The sequence below is a fragment of the Bemisia tabaci genome, chromosome 4 (assembly GCF_918797505.1).
Source record: "Bemisia tabaci chromosome 4, PGI_BMITA_v3".
Taxonomy (NCBI): Eukaryota; Metazoa; Arthropoda; class Insecta; order Hemiptera; family Aleyrodidae; genus Bemisia; species Bemisia tabaci.
The window spans coordinates 12445999-12470811 of NC_092796.1; the positions used below are offsets into that span (position 1 = coordinate 12445999).

The 24813-nt window shown below is 36.5% G+C and overlaps 1 protein-coding gene across 5 annotated transcripts; it reads right to left on the reverse strand.

Annotated features, from left to right (window-relative positions):
• Positions 1-1431: 1431 nt before the first annotated feature.
• Positions 1432-21210, reverse strand: LOC109033475 (solute carrier organic anion transporter family member 4A1). Of its 5 annotated transcripts, none has more exons than XM_072299346.1 (14): positions 20744-21210; positions 19487-19742; positions 17734-17900; positions 16953-17138; positions 16321-16512; positions 14482-14580; positions 13971-14126; positions 13231-13407; positions 12018-12336; positions 11194-11329; positions 10428-10600; positions 9319-9422; positions 8119-8205; positions 1432-7221 (listed from the first exon to the last, which is right to left on the reverse strand). In XM_072299346.1, exons 2-14 carry the CDS (start codon positions 19579-19581, stop codon positions 6383-6385), a joined length of 2730 nt encoding a protein of 909 aa, XP_072155447.1. In that variant the 5' UTR covers positions 19582-19742; positions 20744-21210; the 3' UTR covers positions 1432-6382. The 5 variants fall into 5 exon arrangements, with proteins under 5 accessions (XP_072155447.1, XP_018901651.2, XP_018901652.2 ...); XM_019046106.2 differs by having other exon boundaries at positions 20692-21210; XM_019046107.2 differs by having other exon boundaries at positions 20646-21210.
• Positions 21211-24813: the final 3603 nt, after the last annotated feature.

The window sequence follows — 24813 nt, forward strand, 5'->3', positions numbered from 1 at the left end:
TAAAGGAAAATTACTGGAAATTTCAGGCAAATTCATTTGATGATTCTTGTATAAAAAAATAAATTTTCAATAAAAAAATACTGGAACAGCGCAATGGAGATACATTCCTTCGTGCGGGAGGTGACAAAATGGTCCGAAGGTTTGTTGCTTTATAAGCCATAGAAGAATAATTTTCTTAATTTTATTGTTCAAAAGGACTGTGGGAATTCGCCAATATTACAGCCCACGTCGAATAAGTTTACGCACTTTTAGATTGCGACAGAAGATCCGCCATCTTGCCTCTAGCAGTTGCTGTACATGTAGAAGTGACGTCAGACCATCTTTTGCCGAAACTGTAAAACAGAGACTAATAAACATTGAGGTAAGATTTAACAGACAAGGGTCATAAATTAAAAACCTCGAATGTACATCAATTACTTCAATTTTGTGCTAGACGCATTTTGAGAAGTTATTGAGGTGTAGTCAATTTTTTTTTTTATCTTCTGTCGCAGTCTAGAAGTGCGTTAACTTATTTGGCGTGGACTCTAACTTTTAGAAGAATGGTATAGTAGAAAAAACTCCCCAAAGAAGTATCAAATTACTGTTGCTACCGAAAATGTCATTTTGTGCTTTCTCAATATTTAGGAAACAACAGCATATTGGTGGTAATGCTTCAGTACCGAAAGTTGCATTTGTAAGAGGGTATGTAGCCTAGCTCTTGAATTTCCTCATGGTTCACTTTAACCTCCTACTTAACAAGAAAATTTATCGCTGTACTTTAGACATATCATATGTGATTTAACTTGCATTCATTAATTAATGCCAATCCATGACAAGCTCGCAATTCAAACCATCTTTCCTCTATAGGGAAAGGGAACCAAGTGATTTGCAAGACAAGGGTCTGATCATCGGTAGATCAACTGACAAAATGTGCAATTTGCCTCTCTTTTGACACTCTAGAACCCTCTAATTTTTAAGGCTATGATTTTGCCTTACATTCAATGGTTTCAAGATTTGCCTTACATTTGTTGCCAATCGTGAGATCATGCATGTGTCACACCGTTGTCAAGAATGAATTAGAAATTCTTCCTATCATTTTCAACCTACAAACCCTCTCTTTTCAAAGAAAATTGGTTCTCTTTCGCTAAATATTACCCTAATAACAACCAAAATGAAGCAAATAGCATGTCACTATCTCAAGTCATTCAATGGAAATTTAACATACATACACCAGTTTCCTAACTTGATTTCATCGAACGATGTACCGACAATGAATTTTATTCTCTCGTTTTATTATTTTACACTGGTGCATTTTTCCCCTTACATATCTTGTATCTCTCAGTTATGTTGAAACAAGCAAGATACATAATAAATCAAATGTTTTAAGAACAAAAACTTGGATTGTCTTTTCAATGTGTGATGGATAAAATTTTGAACAAAACAAGGAAAGTATTTTCTTTTTTAATTTTAAGGTACATTTAATAATCTAAAAACATTTAATTTGATATACAAAAGAACAAAAATCATGAGTAGAGGTAGCAATACATAAATGGACGGAATGAATGCTTAAATAATATGTGGAACAAAGTCTGTTCCTGAGTGAACATCTTTAACATATCAGCAAAAATTCATTTCTAAAGCTGAGTTCACACACCAAAACTTGGAATCACAGGTCTCATTGCTCAAGACAGGTAAATTTCGTAAATCTGAGTTATTTTGACCGAATAGGTTATTTCATTTCGAATAGCCCAGCAAAGTCTTGCTCCCTACTTCTCATCAATTGCTGAAAATTACAGAACTCTCGCAATTTGCAGGGAATCACGTGAAGAATGATGCCTCCCATTTTCAGCGTGTGAACTTTGCATAATACACATAGGTGAAAAATCATCTTTAACATGTTAGTAAAAGCACTGTGTAAATTCTTAAATATACTTGTGTTCCTCCAAAATTACTCCAAAATGAATCGATATGCATTTTAAGTAAGTAAAAAAATAACTCCTCAAGAGGCACCATCTTTGTGCGTTATATTTTCTGGCAACTTAAAAGATATTAAATCATAAACAAATATCTGTTCCATTTTTCTAAAATAAATGGAAACCCCTAAAATTTTCGGAGAGTTATACTTCAGACAGTATTTAATATCCTGAAATTCTATGGTGCAAAAACATAGGATTCAGTTTAAAGTATAGAGTAAGATATGGAGGTTTTTGAAACATCACAATAAGGAAACAATTTTTTTTGCTTTTAAGTAAGTTTCCAACAGATGGCTAAAAAAGTTATACCTCAGGCCAAATTACTGTTCGGCATTCGTATTTAAACCTTACCTCTTCTCTATCAGAAAATGAACAGTAGCAATCTTTAGGGATAAGTTAAACCTGAGTCCAGGAGAGGCAAGAGTGTGTTTTTATTAAAATGCAAAATTAATGTAGACAACAGGATTATTTATAGAGGAGAAAAATACAGATGAAAAAATGTACATAAGATGATGACGATGTTTAATGTATTGATTTAAGACTATTGCACTTGAAGTAAAAACAATACAGATTTTGCACTCGAATGGAATGTAAAAGCTCATTCCAAGATTTAAGTGTAAAATCTTGAGAGAAAAATAATGGAGTTCTAAAGGTCTACTTTGGTAGGAGAATTACAAAACTTGGGTACAAAAGCTTGCTTGGAGAAAATTGCGCGAGATATTTCTCAAAAACTTACTTATCGATATTTGCTAATTCTAGGGAACTGGAAAAAAAGGTGGTCTGAGTTACTATCAGGACGGAATGGATTGATTTTGAGAGTATACTCAGTTATCACAGAAACAGAAAATATGGACGGTCTGTTTCAAGATCAAGCACTTGGGTAAAAATATTAACGTCTTAAAATTAGCACTATTAGAAGTGATGTATTCTGGAGCATTAATATGAATTCATCCTGCAGCTTCTTTTCAAACTGTTGAGAAACTATTGAAAAATTGGAAGGAATTGGATTCTCTTAGAAATTTCTTTCTTGCAGGAAATTTTTTCATGCTTGAAAATTCCTACTTTAGAGGTCTTCCCTCTAAATTGAAAGTCAATAAAAATGTTTATATCGGATACAGGAAATCTCTACACAGGGTTTGTCCTCCTCCACAGGACCACTATGGCGGCATGGCCCATAATTCTGGATTATCTACGGTTTTAGTCCGTATCATTCTTTCCATACGAAAGATAAATCAACTTTGAAGCTACATTAAGCCCATTATTTAAAACCATAGTTTTGTACTCTTGCATAATTTTAAAGTCTATTCGAGTCATATTTTTCGAAATTATCGACTTGACAAAACCCTTGAAGGTGAACTTAACACCATTCACAAAATGTAGAAGATGGAGACAAAAACTGCCTAGGGTGTATTTTATGCCCTCTCCTACACAAAAATAGAACTGAATGAAATTGGAACTATCTTCTTGTAAATTAGGATGAACTTACACTTGTAACTTAATTTTAAAAAAAAGAAACAATGATAAAATGCCGAATTCTTTTGATAAAAAACCTAACCCATTCGGCCATGTTCCTTACAAAATACATGATCAAAAGTCAGAATTACATGTGAATCAAACATTAGAAAGTCTGCTATGTGGACATAAAAAAAACCAAGTGGCTAACTAAAATAAATGTCCAAATTCACTTGCATGAGTTAAATGGCAGAGACGGGACAATGCAGCTACATATTTTTAACAGAGATATAGTCGTTTGAAATATTGCACAAACTTTGTTACGAAAAATAAAATAAAAAATCTCTAAAAAATAAATATGCTATTTGTAACAGATTTTAAAAGATCTGGCATAAAGTAATACACATGTGCACCTTTGGTTAATGTGATTGCACCGATAAAGTGAGCAAGGTTACTTAAGATTGAATAAAATAAGTAGGTAGATAAGTTTTTCCCTTTTTGGATTTGTTTTCGACCAAAGCTGTGATTAATGCAAGATGTAGAAGTTAAAGATTGCTCAAAGCTAATAGGTACGTAGCATCAAATCGTGGATGCATGATTAATCAACAGGAAAACTTGACTTGAGAAGGGATTTGATTAAGTCATTAACAATTAAAACCATTTACATAGAGGGAGAGCTTCCAAGTATTATGAGGAAACCCTTCCAATGGTTACAAAAGTGAACTGATTGAAATCTGAAACTCATTATTAAGGATGATGAAGACTCCTAAATTTATACAGCTACTATACAGAAAGAAAAATACATAATAATTACAAAATCTTACACTTAAACTTAGTGGATATCAACATACTTGGTAAAAAGTTTGATTAAATCTTCTTGAGGGAGCAGGCTAAGACACACATGCTTAGAAATAACTATCAGCAAAAGTTTTCTGATAAGACAAGACTTACCAATATAAAGTAAGTTAAACCTACTAAAACATTTATAACTGGTAAAATCTACTGTTACAATTGAAAAGAGACCTTGTAAGCTCTTAAAATATTAGTTTGTACACACACAAAAATGACTTGCGAAAGGTGTATAATGGATAAATGATTGCAAAATACAAAAACAAATGATTGATTACATCAAATTCTTTGGTGGTTATGATTGAACTTTTCAAAAGCATGCTTACTTCAAAGCACACCATGGACTGATATCAGTAGCTGAGAGCAAAAGGGTCATAACTGACATTTCTGCAAAAATTGAGTTGTTGGTACTCTCAACATGGTTACCAGAGAATACCTGGATGTATAAAGAGAAGTGTTTCATTGGTCCTGAGGTCTTTTTTCAAGAATGAATTTACACATAAGCAGAATTGTTGACAAGAACTGAAAACAGCAGATGCACAAAGCAACCAACTCTAGGACTTAGAGCGATATTCCTCTTTCATGTACAAGCGGATTTACTGGTACGCAGATCTTTGATATTAAATTTTAGAAAACTTTTAAAGTCCCCACAGATCGTTGTTGGTGGACTAGTGAAAAAATCATTTCATACCAAATTAAAGAGGGCTTTTCAGGAGAAATCAGAGTATTCATTAGAGATTTAGTTTGTACATACTAATATGTAGTAATTTTAAACTGAGTATTCTATGAAACAAGTCAAGTAAGAACATCTCTTCTAACGAATGATTCAATCTTTTTTTTACTCTTAGGCAACCAAAATAATATCAGTGTACCTTGGAAACAATATGCAGTTAATTTCCTCCAAGTCAAATGCTCTTTAGGTGGAATTTTCCCCTAAGTCAAACTTTTTTGAGGTCCTATCGAATTTTTCATAAGAGCACGAATCCCTTTACTTGGAATTTCTCTCTGAGTAAAACTGTCGATCTGGTTCCTGTGCAGTTTGACTTGAAGGAAGTTGACTGTATATAAAAAAATTGAGAGAGAAGACCAAAAAATAGAAATTTCGATTGCTGCTGTACAGCACAGATCGCAATTTTGTTTAAGCTGCACCTACATGATGACTACACACCAACAAAAAAATATTACATTTGAGAATTGGATTGAACACTTCCATCTTCATGATAGATTGAATACCATGTCAAAATATTACGGTATGTATTAAAACCTGACTTATTAGAGTTTGGTGCTATCCGCTAAAACTCAGAAAAGAGGGATATTTGATGACCGACCGTTCCTAAATAAGCGCACACTTACTAAACAAATCTCGGTTCATCTTAATGACAGTGCACATAACATTTTTCTTGGTCATGAAACTCCCAACTCATCCTACATCGTCCTTCAAAAAATTAATGAGTGACATGATTAAAACTTTACTGCCTGGAAGTGGGCACTAGCATTAGGAAATGAGATGAAAAATGTTTGTGCAGTGAGTGCATTCTGTCAGAATGTGAACATATTGACATATAGAAAACCTTACAAACTCAGATCTAATCTATTTGCAAAATCTGATAATGAAGAAGGGATTACCTCTCGGAGGATTCACCCATACCTTCAGAATTTCAGTCATCTAACGTTGTAAAACTTACAGCGTAGTTGAGAATGTAGGTACAGTTAGTTAGATCTTGCTAATATTGATGTTATTAAACATCAAAAAAAAAAAAAAAAAAAAAAAAAAAAAAATGAACATGATGAGGAAATAATGGACAAGCTCTTTGGATTAATCTCAAAATAATGTTACAGCCTTTGTAGGTAAGCAAGATGAAGTTATCTTTTACTTCACAAGAAAGTGAAATTTGCAATACATTTTTTCGAGATCGACTATTTTAGATCTCAAGTCAAAAAAAGTCATCCATTGATGATTTTTTAACCCACAAAGGCCTTGTCAGGACGAGCAAAATCTTGATTTTGATATCTTGCAAAAATAATCAGATTTCCTTTAGGAACACTGTATATTTTTAATCATGAAAGATTTCAAAGGTAGGTAGGCAACCTACTGATAAATCAAAATTGTATGCAAATGAAGCTGAAGCTTAGAGTAATGTAGTTAAAACACCATCTGTTCTAAAAGTTGTTCCGGGGCTCCTAGCTCCTGGAGGAGTCTGAAGGCTGAAATCCAGCTCGACTTCACTGTTGGACAGTGGCAATGCAGAGGGAGTTTTAGGTCGGGAAGAATCCGGAGAGGCTGGCCCGGAGGACAAACTGGGTGATCTTGATTTGAGCACACCATTAGGTGTTTTGGGACGTGAGAGCTCAGTTGGCGTTTTTGGCCGGGAGAGCATGATTGGGGTTTTAGGGCGTGACAATTCTACTGGGGTTTTAGGGCGTGGCAATTCTATTGGGGTTTTAGGTCGAAACAATTCGATTGGTGTTTTCGGTCGAGATATTTCTGTCGGAGACCTCGGCTGAGAAAACTCAGACGGTGTTTTTGGACGTTCTGTATCAGATGAAGGACTCGAAGCCGGGAATTCAACAAGTGGAAACATTTTTCCAGTTGGGGTTGCAAGACTGAAGTTAAGCTCGAGGTCATCACTGTTAGGAGTGGGAGTTGAACGAGCTGTCCAGCAGAGAGGTTCCCTTTCCATTTCTGGGTATTGAGTCCCATTTTTAGGGTCTCGCACAATGCGATCGCGGCCAACATTTATCATCAGTGGTTTCTGGTAATTACGCCCTGAATTTCGGAAGTTGCGATTAAATGAACCTGATTCTGGTTTACGGTTTCCGGCTGAAGGGTTACTTGAGATAGTAAATTGAAGGGGCTCTGTCACAGCTTGTAAATCATCCTGATCTGATGGTTTCTCTCCGTAGAGTTTTAAATTCCTGGCAAGAAAGTATACAATGCAATAAAAGCCGGCTGCGCCCATCAGGAAACCTAAAAAAGATAAAAAAGTAATGAGTTAAAAGAAAGTATGTCGGAAGATTTTGATTGACCTCAAAGATGACACTATGTATCGGAAAGATTTCTCGATTCCAATAAATTTTTAGAATTTATGATGAAACATTCCTTGGCTTCTTAAATAGTGCCTGCAGAAAATTGCATGCTAGTTTTCATGTTCTTACAAAATTGGCACAACAAATGTTGCAGCTAGATTTGGTTGCAATTAACTGTTTTTCTGTCTGACCATTTTATTGATTAAAAATTGTTTGACTTACGATGTCTCAGAGTAAGACGCAACAGACAGTAGCAGACTCAGATTTGGTTTATTGAGATTTGAGAAACAGTTTCATTTCGCTTGACTAGAAATTTCAATTATTTTCACAAGCCTACTGAAAAATATTGGATTCTATTGTCCTTTATTTTTTGCAAGAGGAGTACTATGTATTTAAATTTTGGTAATCTACACATTGTATAGTGTCAATCTAACAACTAATGTCACAGGTCTGCAACCAATGAGAAACATTTCATCTGATTTTTGCACTTTTTCGAGAGTAAGGAAACTGTACGAGTTTTTTTTCAGCTATGAAACCCTTCCTTTTCATCATTCATAAGGGAAATTAATTGGTTGTGCGAATAGTGAATTTTTCGAACAAAGCAAATAGCGAATTATTAAAGTCAATTATTCATAACTACGAATAGTAAAACAAATAAATTAAAATGACTTTTTTAAGTACGAAAATTCGCAAATATTGCTAGCACGGCCCTAGAAATTAATCAAGAAAATTTTAGGATGATAGAAAAGCTACATTGGCCATGTTTAAGCCGCAGTGCAAAGACACTCTGTGTTATAAAAATTGATAAAAACTTATGAGAAAAGAAATAAAAACTTACAAATATTAAGGAGATTAAGGTAGGTTCCATAGGTTAAAGCATCGTGTAACTTGCATTCCGTTGCATGCCACACTAAACAAGTCCACTCTGAAAATAGAAAATACTGGAATAAATGAACTGAAAAAATAGAATCCTTCTTTTATCAAAATTTGAATTCTGATAACGATTGATTTATGGATCATAGTACGTTCAAACCTCTTTAAATCGTATCACATCAGGACCGAGGGTTCATTCCAACTTAAGAGTTGCTCAGTTATTAAGCAGACTTGCCATTGTTTTGTTGTAAAATTTCAAATTTTGCACTCAAAATATGAAGTAAACCAGCAAAGTGGAGTGTACCTCTACGAGTCACCAGAAGATCATTAATAAATCTACTTCGTTTTACACACCTCTGGGAACCTTTCCAACTTGTCCCAACAATTCTTGGATGATAACTATTTACTTGAAAATTATTGCCATGCATCAAGGCCAACAAAATGAATATGAAAGATTTATGGCTTTCAAAGCGGAGGTTTGGGATAAAAACTTGGGGTACAATAATGTCATGGGATGAAGGAAGAACAAGACCCTCCCTGTTTATTTGGCATTACTACAACGGCAAGCGTAGAGCAGCTGGCAGGTTGGAGAAATAATCAAGGGCAGTGGAACGGATTTACACAAATGGAGGAGGCAAATGTACAAAAGAAACCAGTGAGGAAATATAAGGACAAGTAAAAAAGTTAGAGGAACGTTTAAGGAAAATTTTTGCAGGTTGGGGTATGAAAATTTTACGACTTAAAGGGTTTGCCGGATTCATCAATTTCCAGTAATGTCTACTTTCTTAGCATGGCTCTGCATAAATGGGCAAAATGATAAGAGTGTGCAATTTTAACAAAATAGCACAATTTTCAGCTTAGGCAGGCTCTAACTTAGAGATTTTTTGCAATAGATTGACTAAAAAGTTGGGGAAATTCTTCTTCCTTGATTATCCTGTTGGTCAAAACGACTGACAAGTCCACCGTAGATATCAGCAGAGATAGTAAAAAAAAAATACACTAAACCACAATGGCAAAATATAAATTATTCAATGGTCGAATGATGTCTATCTTCCTATTCTCAGTACTCAGAGTGAGAATGAAGATTTGCTTCATCATGAATGCTTGTACAGTAGAATGATAGAAAAACTAAAAAGTTACTTTACGAGGATAACAATTAACTTACCATCAATCAACAGATAAAGAAATTTTCCTGGGATAAATGCAACAATCGCCACAAGAGTCATTTCTAAACCTACAAGAGTTGGTTTATCGCGTACTTGGACACACCTGTGAAAAAATTAGAATTAAAATTAGGAAGGTTTCCTTATTCAGTCATGCTTTTTAAAATGGATACACAAACCACAAAACAAATGGTAGCTTACAAAAGCTTATGACAAAGTAACTCAAAGAGAGGGTCAAAAAGAAAATACTGCTTCTGATAAAAATCTGTAAAAGGAAACATTCTCTTGTTGATCACATCAAAATACCTGCTATTAGAGTCTGCAAGAGAGACCAGCTCTAACGGGCTGGACCTGCGTTTGTGACTTTTTCATGGATATTCTATTCAAAAAACAACTGATAATGCGTATCATTTCACAATTTTCTGCCTACAGAGTTGGTGTTCCTTCTGTTGAGCGCAAAGCAGAGGACATGGATTATAATAATATAGATCAGCCAAGATGATGTCATGTTTTTCCATTTCAGAGAGACTCTCACTACAGCCACTAGGTACACAAACTGATTGCGGTGGAGACATGGGTCGTAAGACAGTGTGTTGGAATTTTTTAGCCAATGTGTGTTAAAAATTCAGTATGAAGCTGATATTCCAACACAGAAGGAAAAACCTCACACACCAGCGCAATTTTCTCTCAAAAAGTTACGCTGTTTGGTGCAACACTAGTGACGACCATTCAGGAGGGCAACGGCAGACGCTTTTTGGCCTTGTATCCTCAGTGCAACGCTTGGTAGCAAGAAATTCAGAAGGCTACGCTGCACTGAGGATTGGCCCAACAAGGCCGAAACGCGTCTGCAGTTGACTTCCTGAATGGTCCTTACTATTGTTGCACCAAACAGCGTTTTTTTTTTTTTTTCAGGGAAAATTGTGCTTGTGTGTGAGCTTTTTCCCTCTGTATTGAGATATCAATTTTATACTGAATTTTAAACTCATGTTGGCTAAATAATTCCAACATACAACCTGAGCCACTAACTGAAGATGGACTATTATAGAATACTGGGGGTCATGCCTCTTAACATTCTGTAATATTGCTGCCGTAAGTCAACAAAACTATTTACCTGAAACAGAATAACATATTGATGACAAACGTTGATGCCAGCAGCGCCATAGCCGTAGTGTTAAGAATCTGATACAAGACAGCACGCTCCCCACAACCATCTTTGTAACAGTCTGAATTCGAAACGGTGTTTGACATTGTTGTTGAAACCATACACGTGCAATTCCCATACATCTGAAAAGAAGAGGACAAAATTTAGAAGAGAATGATGGTGAAACCAGGCATTTGTAAAAGAAATAAACCAATGATTAGAGAGAGGTGTAATCATATTAAGGGCTTGTTAAAAGTCAATTCAAGTTCTTAAGTTCAAAAGCCACATTGGAGAGTTCAACTCTGCATTATCTATTGATTTGTTACTCTCACCCTTTCCTTCTTCCTGCATTTCTTCTCCTTAACTCTCATCTGCGGCATCTTTGACCTTTTAAATTCACAGTTATTGGCGATGAAGACTGTTGGTTTTAATTTAATTGATGAAATGCATTTACGTATGGCTCTGAGAAAACTAGCTGCAAATAATTTAAAAATCACGTGCATCATGGTGATGGAAAACTTCCAAAAAGAGATGATATAACAACTAAGCCTTCTGGCTACGCACACTCTAAATGTTCCAATGTAAATTTTATTCCATTTTATGAGATCCTGAGTTACAGTTGACAGAAAGAACAGGATTAATCAGAAACCTTGATATAAGAGATTCTTTCATATAGTTACAGCCTTTAGGCAGTGTAAAAATTCTTAAGGAAAGATCAAGTGCAAAAATTACATACCAGTCGGGATTTTTCAAAAGTGCGACAGCCAGCATGGCAAGGTGAGTAGTAAACAGCACCGTCCGAGGAACAAACGGGGCTAAACTTCAGCTCATCCGGGCACTGGCAATCTTTGCAAAGCATACTTAAGTGTAGTCTGGGAACGAAAAATTGAAGTTACTCGATTTATTTGCATTTAATTGCGTTCATTATTAATTTATTTACAAAGGCAGAAAATTACTCAAAATGTCAAAAAATAGCACTGCTAAAGTTAAATTTCAAAACTATCGATCTGATAATAAATTCATTATAGAAGCTTAAATTAGTGTTTGATTGAATCTAGGTTCAGCTCAAAAATTGAAAAAAGTTTGATGGTTTCCATTAAGTTTTTAAAGCTCCCTACGATTTCTGATGAGTATTGCCTTCTTAAAATCTTTGTCCCCTCTGATTTACTAGGGAAGTAATTCTCTCTTGGTATTAAGTCTGAAAAGTCTGATGTTTCTCCCATCAAACATTATTTGACAGTAACAATCACAAATTGACAGCGCTTTCCAAAATATTTACAGGATTGAAATTGTTACAAAATATTTACAAGATGAAAATCTGGCTGTTTTCGCTCAAGCATGTGTAAAATGATGAAGGGTTGAAAAATTCTGCATCTTAGCTTTTAGAGTTAAATAGCTGAGAAAAAACAATTCAGAAGAGTCTTGCAATATTTGCAAATCACAGGATCAAAGACTTTTCATATATTAAGTGCAGGATGATTTTTTCAGGATCTTACTTGTGACAAGGAATATAGGCAAGAAAAAGACAACAAAAGCTTGAAAGAATGATTCTGAGATTACCTGGCTGGCTGATAGGAATATTCTGATGGCCTATTGACACCAGGCAAGTTAGAGTATCCCCCATAGATACTGGAGTAACCGCTGACATAACGCCGATTATCTTGTTCAAAGTTTTGATAAGCATTTAAGCGCCTGCCTGACTGATCATGTTGAAAGGAATTATTACATTTGAGATAGACAGCTGAGAACATGAGTCCTGTGACCGTGCAGACTACGAAAATGTTCCAAATGGCCAAACGGCTAGCACGTGGCTTGATATGGCGCAGAAACAGTCCTGATAGGATAATGGCCAACGCAACAAGAGGAGGCTGCAGAATATCTGTAAAATATTAGAACAGTTGGCAAATTGATAGGAGGTAAAAAGATTCATGGTACGCTTTGTTTTTATGCAGTTGAAATTTCATCCGAATAATGGATTAGAATTAAGTAGAATCCATTCTTCAGATTTTTCAAGTTAGATTAAAAAGACTGCTTTAGCAATAAACTGAAAGGTTATAAAATGGCTCTAAGGAGTTTTACAGGGGTGCAAAAACTTCTTGATCATACAACCGGCTGATCACAATTAGCTGCATGCAAAAATGGGTTTAAAAGGTAAGATAGCTGGTGTGTATTTGCATGATAATTAAGTATTTTCGACAAAATTAAGGTGAAAATTAGTTGTTTTTGGCAACACCACAGTATAAAGCAAGAGTTCTTTTTGGCAAAGCCTCTAAAATTCCTGAATTGAGAGGGGGAAAAAATCATTTCTCTAAAAAATTTTTGAATGGGAAGGCTGGGAGCTTTTTGCATCGCTGGAATCTTGTACAATTGTATGATAACTTGCAGATTCAGGAAGAGAGCAGACATATGGTTTCAGAATTTGGAATTTTCCAAATCCTGATAAAGAATTTTACTTAGACATAATACAGTTGTTTGGCAACTGTAAATGTTTCAATTTTCTATGGAAAAGCTAAAGAAAGTAGGTAGGTAGCTTTTCCCTACAAAATGACAATGGAATATGTTAAAAATTTTAACCATTTATAATTAAAAATGGCAGCCTAACTCTCGATTGTTTCCTTGTATTGAACTTTCACTATTGAATACCATTACTTAGTGGGGGATTTGGACAGGAGGATTCAATGGTGACGATCTGAGATTCAGGTGAATTTTGGATTGAGCCTACCAATAGTGGGTGAGAGGTTTGAAAAAGCTTGAAGCAATAAAGTTGACTCACCGATGAGGAGACGGGATTGTACAGTGCCACTGTACTTTGAGATCATGAAAACGGAGCCTAAGTAGGTTTCTCTGATGAGCGTAAAATTAATAATCACAGTCTGAACACATATTACAGCTAAGGTATTGAATACAACCATTTTGATTGACAGCACCCTCTTGATGGATGCAAAACATCCTGGAACAAAAAGGACACTGCGTCAAAATAGAATTTACTCAGATCACTAAGACAGCCATAGAGAGATTGAATTATTTAATTCAGGATTTATCTCAACACATCACTTTCAAGCCTAAGTTGAAAAAGGTTCTCTCAATTTTAATTGAAAGAAACTATTTTAATTGAATGATTAATTCTAAGGTAGACTTCTGAAAATGATACTGATTAGATGATAATAGTGTATTTTCTTCTGAGGTTACACTAACAGTAAAATATTACCAAGAAAGTTACTGAAAGAAATTTTGTTCGTAGGTTTTTGTAAAAGTCAGTTGAAGAATATTACTACAAAAATCTTGATTTACACAACATTGTTAGATGATATCAATCACCTTGAATTTTACAAAGAGTGATATCTCCATTGATTAAGTGACTTTAGCGACTTGGCTTTAAATTCAAATTTTACAACCCAAGTTTCAACTTCCAAAACTTGATTCCAGAACTGGTGCAATTAATCCATCATCTGAACTCCGTTTGAACAGGTAACAATTCATGATTGGTGAACTTTGCGAGTATTCCGAACATACCTGTTTTTTGTCTCGGATAGTAGGATCTGCGATAGGGTCGCAATCCACGATTAAACTCAATACTGTTGATGGAGTCAGGCTTTACCAACTGTAGGTTAAGGCGCCCAGGAAATGCGCTGATGATCAATATCATCAAGACGGTCAGAATGCCAAATCCTATAGAGATAAAACAAAAGTGGAAGTCCAATTATCATGTTAAACTGCGCCTCATTTGGAGTGACATTAACATTATTTTTAGCTGATGAAAGTCAAGCAAGTATAAAAGATACATTTTTAGTGAAACTACTTTCAATGTTGAAAAGAAAAAAAAGTGCTGTAAAAAAATTCTGACAAATTTGATCCCATAGAAAGAAAATTTTGACTAAAGGCTTCAACAGTTTAAGAATGTTACATGGAGGGAAAAAAATGTTTTACAACTCCCCTACATGAATTTCTTTGGATGCTTACTGACTTATGAAGATGAAAACTATTTTCAAATTGAAAAAAACACAAACATTTCAAAACAACAGACCTGTCCAAACAGATGCGGTGAGTGAGAGATTATCGAGAGGCAAGTAAGAGAAGGCATACCCCACTTGAGGACCAAAATACTTAGCTGCAAGAGCCAAGGCTGAAAAAAGAAAGAATTAAAATTCAAACACTGCGGCATAAATACATTTGAAGAGGAAAAAATCAGAGGGTTTAGCATGTATGTAGTTCAAAGTGAGGAATTTGCAAGACGCCATTCTAACCGAGTAAATCTCGGTGAGATAAGAACTATTCAATAGAAACTTCTGAACACTGGGTTCATAAATTTTTTAATAACTTTTATTTATACTTGATATTACTAATTTTATTATAATATATACATTATTTATAGTTTGTAATTTTATATTTTAGTTTAGTATTTTAATTAGAAAATAACTCATTTTTATTATTAACAATAATATACCTCTGCTTTGGTTTTAACTAAAATTTTACTAAAATTGTATTTGGTTGAAATTCTTCTGAACGGTCACTTGATTTTTTTGCAGAGGTACAAACATTTTCTGGAAAAGGCGGAACGTTTTTGCATTTACAGGGAACACTGCAATTTCAAAATATTTTCCCTCCTTAGATTTGTTGTTTGGTGCAATTTTATGACGGACCCAAGTAGACTTGAAATACCTCCGCGGTTGTTTTCCTAACTGATCATAAGTTGTGTTGCAGCTAACAGCAAATCTTTGGAAGGAAAACATTCGCTAAGTGCAATTTTCTTTCCAAGGGGAAATTTTTTGAATTTTGTAAAAAAATATGTTATCTAGAAAATCAACTGTGTACATAATTCCTGCTCTTACACTGTCCATAATAATTGACGAGTAAAATTTTTTGTGAGAATATTTAGTCTTTTTGGCGGCTTAGTCCCTTGTTCTTGCTGATATCTTTAGCCAATTCATATTTTATCAATGGGCCTGTTGCAAACTTTTGCTAGAGCAAAAATGAGAGGTGTTACTGATAGAAAAAGTCTCAAAAATCATGATGAGCGCATCGGCAAAGTCTGAAATGCACTCCTTACTTCAAAATTTGCATAAGAAATTTGCGTTTTTTCGAGCTCCCCGCATTAAATTGATAGGACGGCACAGGTAAACATATCGTTAGAGGAGTCATTCCATCCAACCTCTGCTCAAAAGAATACCACGCAATATTCAACATAGCCAATGCCAATCCGCCAAAACACATGTAACAGAACGATGATTCTTACCACCTGATAACAATCGGCATACTTACATTCACATTTTTCTGGCATTGATACATATCCGCCTTGATTGACCTCCTGCTCTCCTTAACTTCCGCGCAGAAGCATCGGCCATGTTGAGCAGGGATTTAATGGAACGACTCCTCTAACAAAATGTTCACCTGAGCTGCAGTATCCTTTTTAAAGCGGGAAACTTAAAAAAATGCAAATGTCTTGCACAGATTCTGAAGTTAGGAGTGTATTTGAGAGTTTGCCGATGCGTTCATCGTGATTTTTGAGCCATTATCTTGAAGGAACAACTCTCATTTTTGCTCTACCAAAAGTTTGCAACAGGCCCATTTTTGGTTGTGAGGTTTTGTTTATTTTGCTTTTCTACTTAGTTCATCATTCCGCTGGATTTGCAAGCCTATTTTAGCAATGGTGATGGTCACAATTATCTGTCTGAGAAAGTTTTGGCCCTGATCATATCCAATTAAAAATAGGTCTGTTCAGGTGCTGCTTTGTAAGTGCAGGATGAGACCATGAACTCTATCTCAGTGAAAAAATTATGTATGGCTCGCTTCATTATTTCCCTCAAAATGAAGTCCTTGCTCTCTCTCTCCGTTAAAACAATTTTGAGGTAAATGTAATACAAACCAATAAATTGAGGACTCTTCTCGGTTTCCGAGTTGTCATCAATATAAGTGATTCCAAGAGCCATGAAAGCTATATTGCCCACCCCAATGGCGAACTGGAGAAAGAAGAAACTTCCGATCGTGAAAATATTCCAGTTCCACGAGGTGAAGCTTGTTTCTTCTCGGTCATTGTCTCGCACACAAACAGGCACATCTAAAAAGAGAAGTCTCTTACAAATGATGATGTAGGTAAGAAAAAGGAAGGAAAATTTAGGATCGTCAAAAAAAATCGAGACAATCTGTGAGGTTATTCATTTGACCACATTCATTAGAAAAATCATCTTTATTCCCCCCGCATAGTAAATACAGTGAACCTAAAAATATACAAAAATTGGCGGTAGGAATGAAATGATCTCAAAAGCAGCTCAAGGATAATAAACATTTTTTGCCATGAGCAACAAAATTGTTTGCATTTTACCGTCATACTTGAATATGGTATATTGAGATTTTCAAGGCTGACCTGCTAAATTGCTTAATACTTCTCACCACCTACATCTTAGGTAGTTCATTTAATTTAAGTTGTAAATAATAAAAAAAAACTGCAACAGACTGATTCTTCTCATAAATCATTTGATGGTGGAGTAAAGGATTTACCAGTTTGAAGGAGAGTTGAGTATTTGCTATCATTGGTTAAAGATAGAACAGCAAGAATAATGGACGATAAACTCAAAAGAGCCGTGTACAGCCCAATGTTTCCTGGTCGATGCCTCGATCCACCCCAATAGGCTAGGAAAACACCAAGGGCCAGCTGCGTCACACCACTTCCGACCTGAAGCCATCCTGAAGCATACGAAATAAAGAGAAAAAAAGGGGAGATTAAAATGCAATCCAAAAGTTCATACCTAAGTTTAATCTATGTTCAGAAAATTTGTTTATTAAGAATGATAGAAAGAAAACTGGAAGAAAAGAAACTTTGTTTACCCATTCACTGTTCCATTTTTCTTTTCTCTCTCCCTCTCTCTTTGACTATCTTGGTTCATTTACTTTTTCCAAGGTTCTCTTGTTTTGATTTTGATTCTGTTTTGTACACGATTACTTTGCCCACTTTACTTTATGTATAATTTTAAGGGTGTACTAAGATAAATTAATACATCCCGTAGGTCCTCTTCAGTGACATGTAGGAGCACACATACAGGATAAATGTCATTAATAACCATCACAATTTGACAAAAAAAATATGACAACCACTTGATGAAAGCACAGAAAGACGGGTAAGTTAATGGAACTGAGATCAGGAGAATCAACCATTACCAGGTACTTGATAATTTTTTATTTATAAATACCTCTTCCAGCTCATACCTGTTGTGAGCAATGAGGTTGACAGAATGCAGAAAAATCAGATAAAATTTGGGTTGATGATTATTGGATAACTTACGGATAATTAAGGGTGGTAAGTGGGCCGAGTTTGAGTGAAGGTGAGCCGAGAGGTATCCATTGACGGCACCTTCAAGTAATCCTAGTGAACATAGAACGATGACAAATTTCTTCAGAGTTGCGTACCTCTTCCATGATCTGCAGAATGAGAGGCCACAGCATTTGAACCTGCCAAAAAGACAATGTGTTTGCTTTAATTTGTTCATTCACATGATAGGCAAGGGTAAAAGCCTCTGTAGACTGAAAATGATATGATAAAATACTTCCACACAGACGGAAAATAGAGCCAACTGAGGAGACTTTTTCCAGATGAAATTGTACCAAATAACATTGGGCAAATCAGAAATGTTTACAATCCACTATTTGATGCACTACATGCACATTCCTTGTCTTATATTCATTTGATTTAGTGCACCCGAAGTTTGAAAGAGTATAGACGCTATTAGTGGCGACGTCATCATAGGGATTCTCCATTATATCGAATTGGATCCAAACAATAACATTGGCATAACCTCTTTCAATGCTACCAATGCGAAAAAATCGATAAATATCGCTTTTCTGTGACGTTGCACTAATAGCGTCTATAGGGTTCATCCCAAAATTTGGAGAACTTTTGAGTTGACAGTCATGAAAACTAATAGCTGGCAATAATTTTTAGGGCCAAATCCAAGTGTTAAGTGATTTTTTGGAGAGTCCTCAACTTAAAATGAGTTACATTAATTTTTACACTTAAAAAATTGCACTCCTGACATAGATTTGATACAATGTAAAAAGATACAGTTTAAAAAAATGAATCTTTCAATTTTATGGAGGATTTAGAAGCAAAAAAATGGCATTTTGGGTCAGGGCATTAGGGTAGAAGGATCATGTTGCCGCTAACACTTCCGAGCTGAGCGACACAAGGCAGGAAAAGGTATGAACCATAAAATCCTTCCAACTCAAAACGCCATTTCTTTTTCCTCTTAAATTCTCCTTGAAAAAGACAACCTCTGATGTTTTGAACATTTTTGTCACAAAATTCACACATTGAGATCAGAATCTGGAAGACTTGAGGCCAAGGCATGCTGAACTAAATTTCAAATTTCAGCAACATCAGTGACATCAATGTTACTTCCAGTTGATGGACAAGGCTGTTACGTCACATTAAGATACAGATAATAAACAGCCTTCATGCCTGGATCAACCAGGATGCAACTGAGGAAGTGCCCTTAAGTATAAATTGCAGAGAGATAGAGAAAAAGTGTTTGTCTGATACACTATTTTATTTTTACTTCAGTGGTAACTATACAAGTTGAATTTAACAAAAAATGGGTTGATTTTGCATAAAAGGATCATCATAATTGGAAATTTTCTGCAGCGGCCTGCTGGACCTCTCCAGGGGCATAATTTCTCCTGCTATGCAACCATCACAGAGACGGCATGATTTTGGTTGCCTTAGGGCAACAATGACATCCTTACTTTTAGGGCTGGGGTAATATACCGACTTACTGCAAACTATAGTTCCAAGTGTTGAAATTATATCGATTTGGCATGAAAAGGCTTAGCCTTATCTTAGCTACGCAATATATCACATTCCAGTGTCTTAAGGTGCGAAACCTTAGGGGTGTCTGGACGCCAGCGGAAAACGCTGCTACCGAGTCGAGAGCGAGAAGACGCTCACATTTTGGAGCATGGCACCTTAGGAGCAGAATTCGTGGATTTGTTACCCTGCGTCCGCTGTCAATTTCTCGAATGAACTATATGAAACTACTCACCCACAGTTGAGATCTTCAAACGAGTATGAGGCTGCGTCTGTCAAACTCTCATCCTCATTCACACCTGGGTTAAGTCTTGATCTTGGACGGATCATCTTTCATACCATTTTTCCAGGTTATAAAGATGATCATTCAACAGCTGCTCAAGATACATTGAGGGTAATTTTGTTTCCCTCACATTGAGGAGTGCATCTTTTTCCTCCGACCAGAAGATCAACTACACCTGCTTCAGATCAGACCAGGTTGCTCTGCATACCTGAAATAAGAGAATATTGCATAGGAATTGGGCGATAAACCAGAGGCGTTTAGCTTTACTTGAATTTGTAACTAATCAAATGCTTCTGGTGATTCCACACATGGAACATTTAAAAAAATTATACGTTAAAAAAACTTTGCATTAAATGTCTGAAATGATTACCTCTTCAAGTATTCAATGAAACTTTTAGCTCAGGATTTCTATCTTTTATGATTTAATCTCTTGATTTATTTAGAAACAAAATTAATTGATGAGGGTTGAAATTCCTTACGAACGGCGTCTCGTAAACAAACTCATGGGAGAGTGTCAATTAGAGCTTAGCAAGTTTTTTCATTCTTGAGTAAAGTTCCTATTTTACCTCTGCTGGTTTCCACTCTATCTGTCTTACAGCAAGACACCTATTTATCATTTTTGAGAGAGGTTAGACACCACAGAAAATGAGATTTTCTAGGATTGGGCGGAACATATGTGCTACTTCTAATCGGACAGTGTAGCGGCATTTCTGGGACAAGCAAGAGAGCTCTCAAGTTGGTGGGCTTCTGCGTTTGAAGATTACAGCAATTGGGACTCAAAATAAATGGAGAAAAACAATTAGTTACATCACTGAATAGTCAGTCTATAAAGATAGAAAATAAGATCTGATATCGTTTCAACTGGCAATCCTCTTATCGCCTTGGCACCACATTCTGATAACTTGAAATGTTTCCGTAAGCATCAAATTTAAAGCTTGGGAGAATTTATGAGTAAACTCTGCTAGTTCAATTCTTATCAAAACACAAAAAAAGCAGAAATTTTGCTCAAGGTCTAAATGACGTCTAACAGGTGCTAGCTGAAGTTCAATACTTCAAAAGCGGCCCTGGAGCCCAGCATGCATTAGATGAGATCATAGCATAACTACTTAACCAATCTAAAAATAAGTTGATGAGTAATTAATAAATTAATTAAGTACCAGTCCCCTATGAAAGTACGGAATCTCGAGCAACGAGTTGAGATTGCAATACATCTGATAAGAGTGGTGCAACACTCGGGAGACTTAACACTTGCATTCAACAGGTGGTGGTGTTGCAACGTAGAATGCGTTGCGCTGGCTCAACGGACAAAAACACTGGTCCACGAAACTTGAAGAATATTGGAACCTTGAAAGATCCCCGTGTACGGACGAATTGAGTTGAGCTTTCGACGATGAGCTTCAAGGCAGTAGACTCATAGTACGAGGACGAGGTTCGTGTCGTGACGCGATTAGCGCTAACTGCGGACACAATTGCGCCTCGTTGTCATGGTGAAAACTTCAAACATCAAAGCACTAAGAAAAGAACTGTTCACGATAAAAATTTGGAAGAAAATTGCTAATTTTGTAGGTCACGCAGACGCATTTAGCAACGCCAACAAAACTAAATCTCAAATCGTCATTAATGTAAACACACCAGTCTGACAGTCTAGGTGGTCTAGATGCTGACTGGATAAATTATCATTTTTACACACGCCCAACCCAATGCGCCCACAGCCACGGTGATTGGATAACTAGTGCGCCTTCAATTTCATGCATTATACAACCAAAGTAACATGTACGCAGTTTGGTGTGTGTCGTAATAGAAGGAAAACTGTGTACCTATGGTACCCATGGTACCTACCAGGTACCTACTCAGCCCTGGGCCAGCCGCATCGATTAATTTGGAGAAGGGCGCTGATTAAGTGCCGTCTAGGACCTACGCACTAACCGACAAAGTATCCTATGCTATATGCGCTCTGTACGTCATGGACCAGGCCGGATAAGGGTGCACATAGTACCGTTACGAGATGGCAGTGTAACTCCGAATCCATAGCCTTCACGATGCTTCTGCGAATAAAGTTGGGCCCAGAATGCAGCCAACCTATGAATTTCAATTATCCAGAACGATTACTAATACTATTGTACGACCGTCGTTTATTAAGCACGTGTTTGACTCGTTTTGCATAATTTACTCAATTCGCGGAAGAACGCTCATTCTGTACATTCTTTGCCATCATGGTTAGAATAGTTAGAATGGAATCTGCAGACTGGCAGTGAATTTTGTGCGTTGAAGTTGTTAGAAGGGTGGCTGCACTTTTGGCCCTAAGCCCTCCATGAAGCGATCTGTCCATACTCTCGCTATACAGGTACTCTAGGCCACATGTGCCGCGGCCCATGGCGGCAAATTTTGCAATTTTTTTAAATGTAGATATAAAAAAAATCAGATTCTGAAAAAAAAAAAAAGTATCATTGAGAAAAGGGAACAAAATCTCTCTTTCCTGAGAGTATAGTAATTTCTAATTTCGTCGTTTTTCTTTAGAGAGACAGTATCTTTAATTAGTCGAGTTAAGAGAGGAACTATAAACAAACCCGCAATTTGGCCTGGAGCTCAGCGCAGAGAGGAATGATGACGAGGACTTGAGATGAAAAAGACAAGCCCTCGGCGCGGCGGTCGGCATGTAACACATATTAGCGCCTACAAGACTGCATGAATACTTCACCCATTGCGCCCAACATAGTGCGGTCAGGACTCAGGAGCGGTTGGCGTGAAACGCATAGCGCCTACAAGACTGCAAGAATACTTCACGCATTGCGCAAACACAGTGCGATCAGCATCAGCGCAGAGCAGCGGCGGAAGTTAAAATTATTAAACCACATTATTATGTTTGCTCTTTCATAATTTTTTGTTTCATTTTTTATAAATGGAGGACCTTGTCCACACGGAGAAAGGTTTACGGAACTTAACTTTCGCGTCAAGTTCCGTGAAATTTTGCTGGTAGTGTTAACAGGGCTTTCGCAAAAAATGTATCCAACACGGGTAGGTAAACGTGTCTTATGCACCCCTGCCCCTCCGGCACGTTCACTTGATGGTTTTTATTGATGTTTCAAAACGAATGAGAAGGGGGCGGCAAAATACAGGCGACCCATGGGCGGCAAGTAGGTAAATCCGGCCCTGAAATGAATCGAGTTTATTAGAGAGGAACCAATCCACATTTTCGAAAAACTCGAGTTCAGAATGTTTTTGAGTTCCACTATCCGTATATTTTCTCCTGCCAAAAACTGAAAGTCGAAAAAAATAAATTAGTTTGTGAAGAGAGGGGTTCAAGTTTATTTTTAGCATTGAGCCTCTTGCAGGAATGAAACTTCACACCTATTTTTTTCAGTTTCAACTTAATAATGTGGGTTGGTTCCTTTCAGATGAACTCGGTCCAAATGAAGAATATATTTTGTCAGTGAACTGGATTTTGCAACGCAGAATTTTGATCTGGCTCTTACCCATAAACATCTCAAAAGCCAAGACGGCAGAGATAACCGAAACTGATTTTTCCGGATCATACTTGGTGAACCCCATGCTTACGTATGCTTTCAACGATTCGCGAAAACTGCAAAGTAAATAATATGAATTTTTAGAAAAATCTAATCTATATACGCGCATAATACCTATTTTATAAACATCAGTATTTTAGACAGGCAGAAAGCTGAGATTTTCCTGTATCTTCGCGACACGAAAACCCATCCTCTAATCCGAATCGTGTCCGCTTTAACCTGTGTTCATTTATTGAACATTTTCATGAAAATTTCCGTGAACTTCAAAAAAATTCGCAATATGCTCGAGGGGTTTGTAAAAACATTAGAAATATCGGGATTTTCATCTCAGTACCACGGGAGGTACGCGATTTTCCCGGCAGACTTGTAAAAAATTCACAAATTACTTGGTAGGGATAGATCAGCCCTCTGAGGCACCAGAAAATTTCATGCTGGACCGCAACCCTTGAGGCATTGGGGCCGGCCACATTTTTAAGGGGAAGGAAGAGAAAACAAAGAAATGAAAGAGAGGGATAAAGAGAGAGAAGAGAGAAAATGAAAAGGAAGTGACGGAAGAGTTAAAGCAACGGGGGAGGTGTCCTTTGATCCCACAGATAAGATTGTTATCAGTAACGAATTTTGTAATAAAAACCATAAACGCCATCAATTCGCTAATGGGCTCATGTTGTGAGTTAATAATATACTGCCGTGCTGGGACGACGTTTGAACATTCGAGAGGTGCCAAATTTCCCTTGAGGAAAGTTATGAATGTTTTCCCTTGAAATTTTGAGGAGCTTTAGATAAAATAGCGACCAAAATGACCTGAAAAATGGGGAGGAAAATGATTATAAGTTTCCCGGGAAATTCGTGTTTTATCAAAGGAAATTTGGCAACGCCTGATGAGTTTATCCTCCCGTAGTATATTCATCAAAAGCAGCAGTCTGCTTGGTTACCCTTCCAAATCCGGCAATCTAAAAAAAAGTAATTTCAAAAGTGGCAAACTCCATTTTCAGCTTCAAAACCGGCAATCTTCAAACATTGATGTTAAATAACTTTGTGCATGAAGGATACAATAATCACTTTCGAGTGATTTGCAGTAGACTCTATCATAATTTTTTGTGATTTTTTAAAAAAGGAATCATATATTTATCTTAAGAAGGTTTTGTGTGACAGAAAATGGTGTTTTTCATGAAATCAAGGTGATCGGAGATTGCCGGTTTTGGTTCTAAACGCCTCAGTTCTAAAAAAAAGAATGAAAAAAAAATAAACATACACCATTTAAAATAAGTGCAGGTATGACTCGAAATTTCTTTTGGAAAAAGAGTTCCTACCATTGATGTTACGATTGCAATAAATCTGGTTACTTTAGGTACCGGCTTTGAGGATTTCTTTTTTCGGTACCTACCGCGTGATACCTAATAAGGATAGGTGTAGCTGTACAAAGATCTTGGGTCAAAATTCAACGAACGCGTTAAAATGCGTTGGCGTCGAGCTCTCAGAGTCACTTATGGTTTTAAGGAATATTATATTTGTGGTTGCCCTGAATGCATGCGCTAAGTTGGCTAGGCGACTGACTGGTCCTTGACGGGGAGGCGCAGAATTAACTTTCCCGCTAAAATTCGTATCCTCATTTAATCGTGGTAGCGTGCATTAACCAATCAGCGTAGCGCAGGGGACTTTCGCGCACGCGCAGGAGCGCAGACCGCTCATTCAACCTGAACTACTATCATAGCAAAAAAAGTAACAAAGGGCATCGGTGACATTGGTGTGTTGTAC

What these genes read in the sequence shown, in the direction of transcription:
- LOC109033475 (XM_072299346.1), bottom strand. Translation starts at nt 19,581, where the DNA reads ATGATCCGTCCAAGATCAAGACTTAACCCAGGTGTGAATGAGGATGAG. An exon ending in CTCAACTCTCCTTCAAACTG is followed by an intron (nt 16,513 to 16,952) that starts GTAAATCCTTTA and finishes TTCTCTTTTTAG; the next exon opens with ATGTGCCTGTTTGTGTGCGA. An exon ending in TCTTTATCTGTTGATTGATG is followed by an intron (nt 8,206 to 9,318) that starts GTAAGTTAATTG and finishes TTCTATTTTCAG; the next exon opens with AGTGGACTTGTTTAGTGTGG.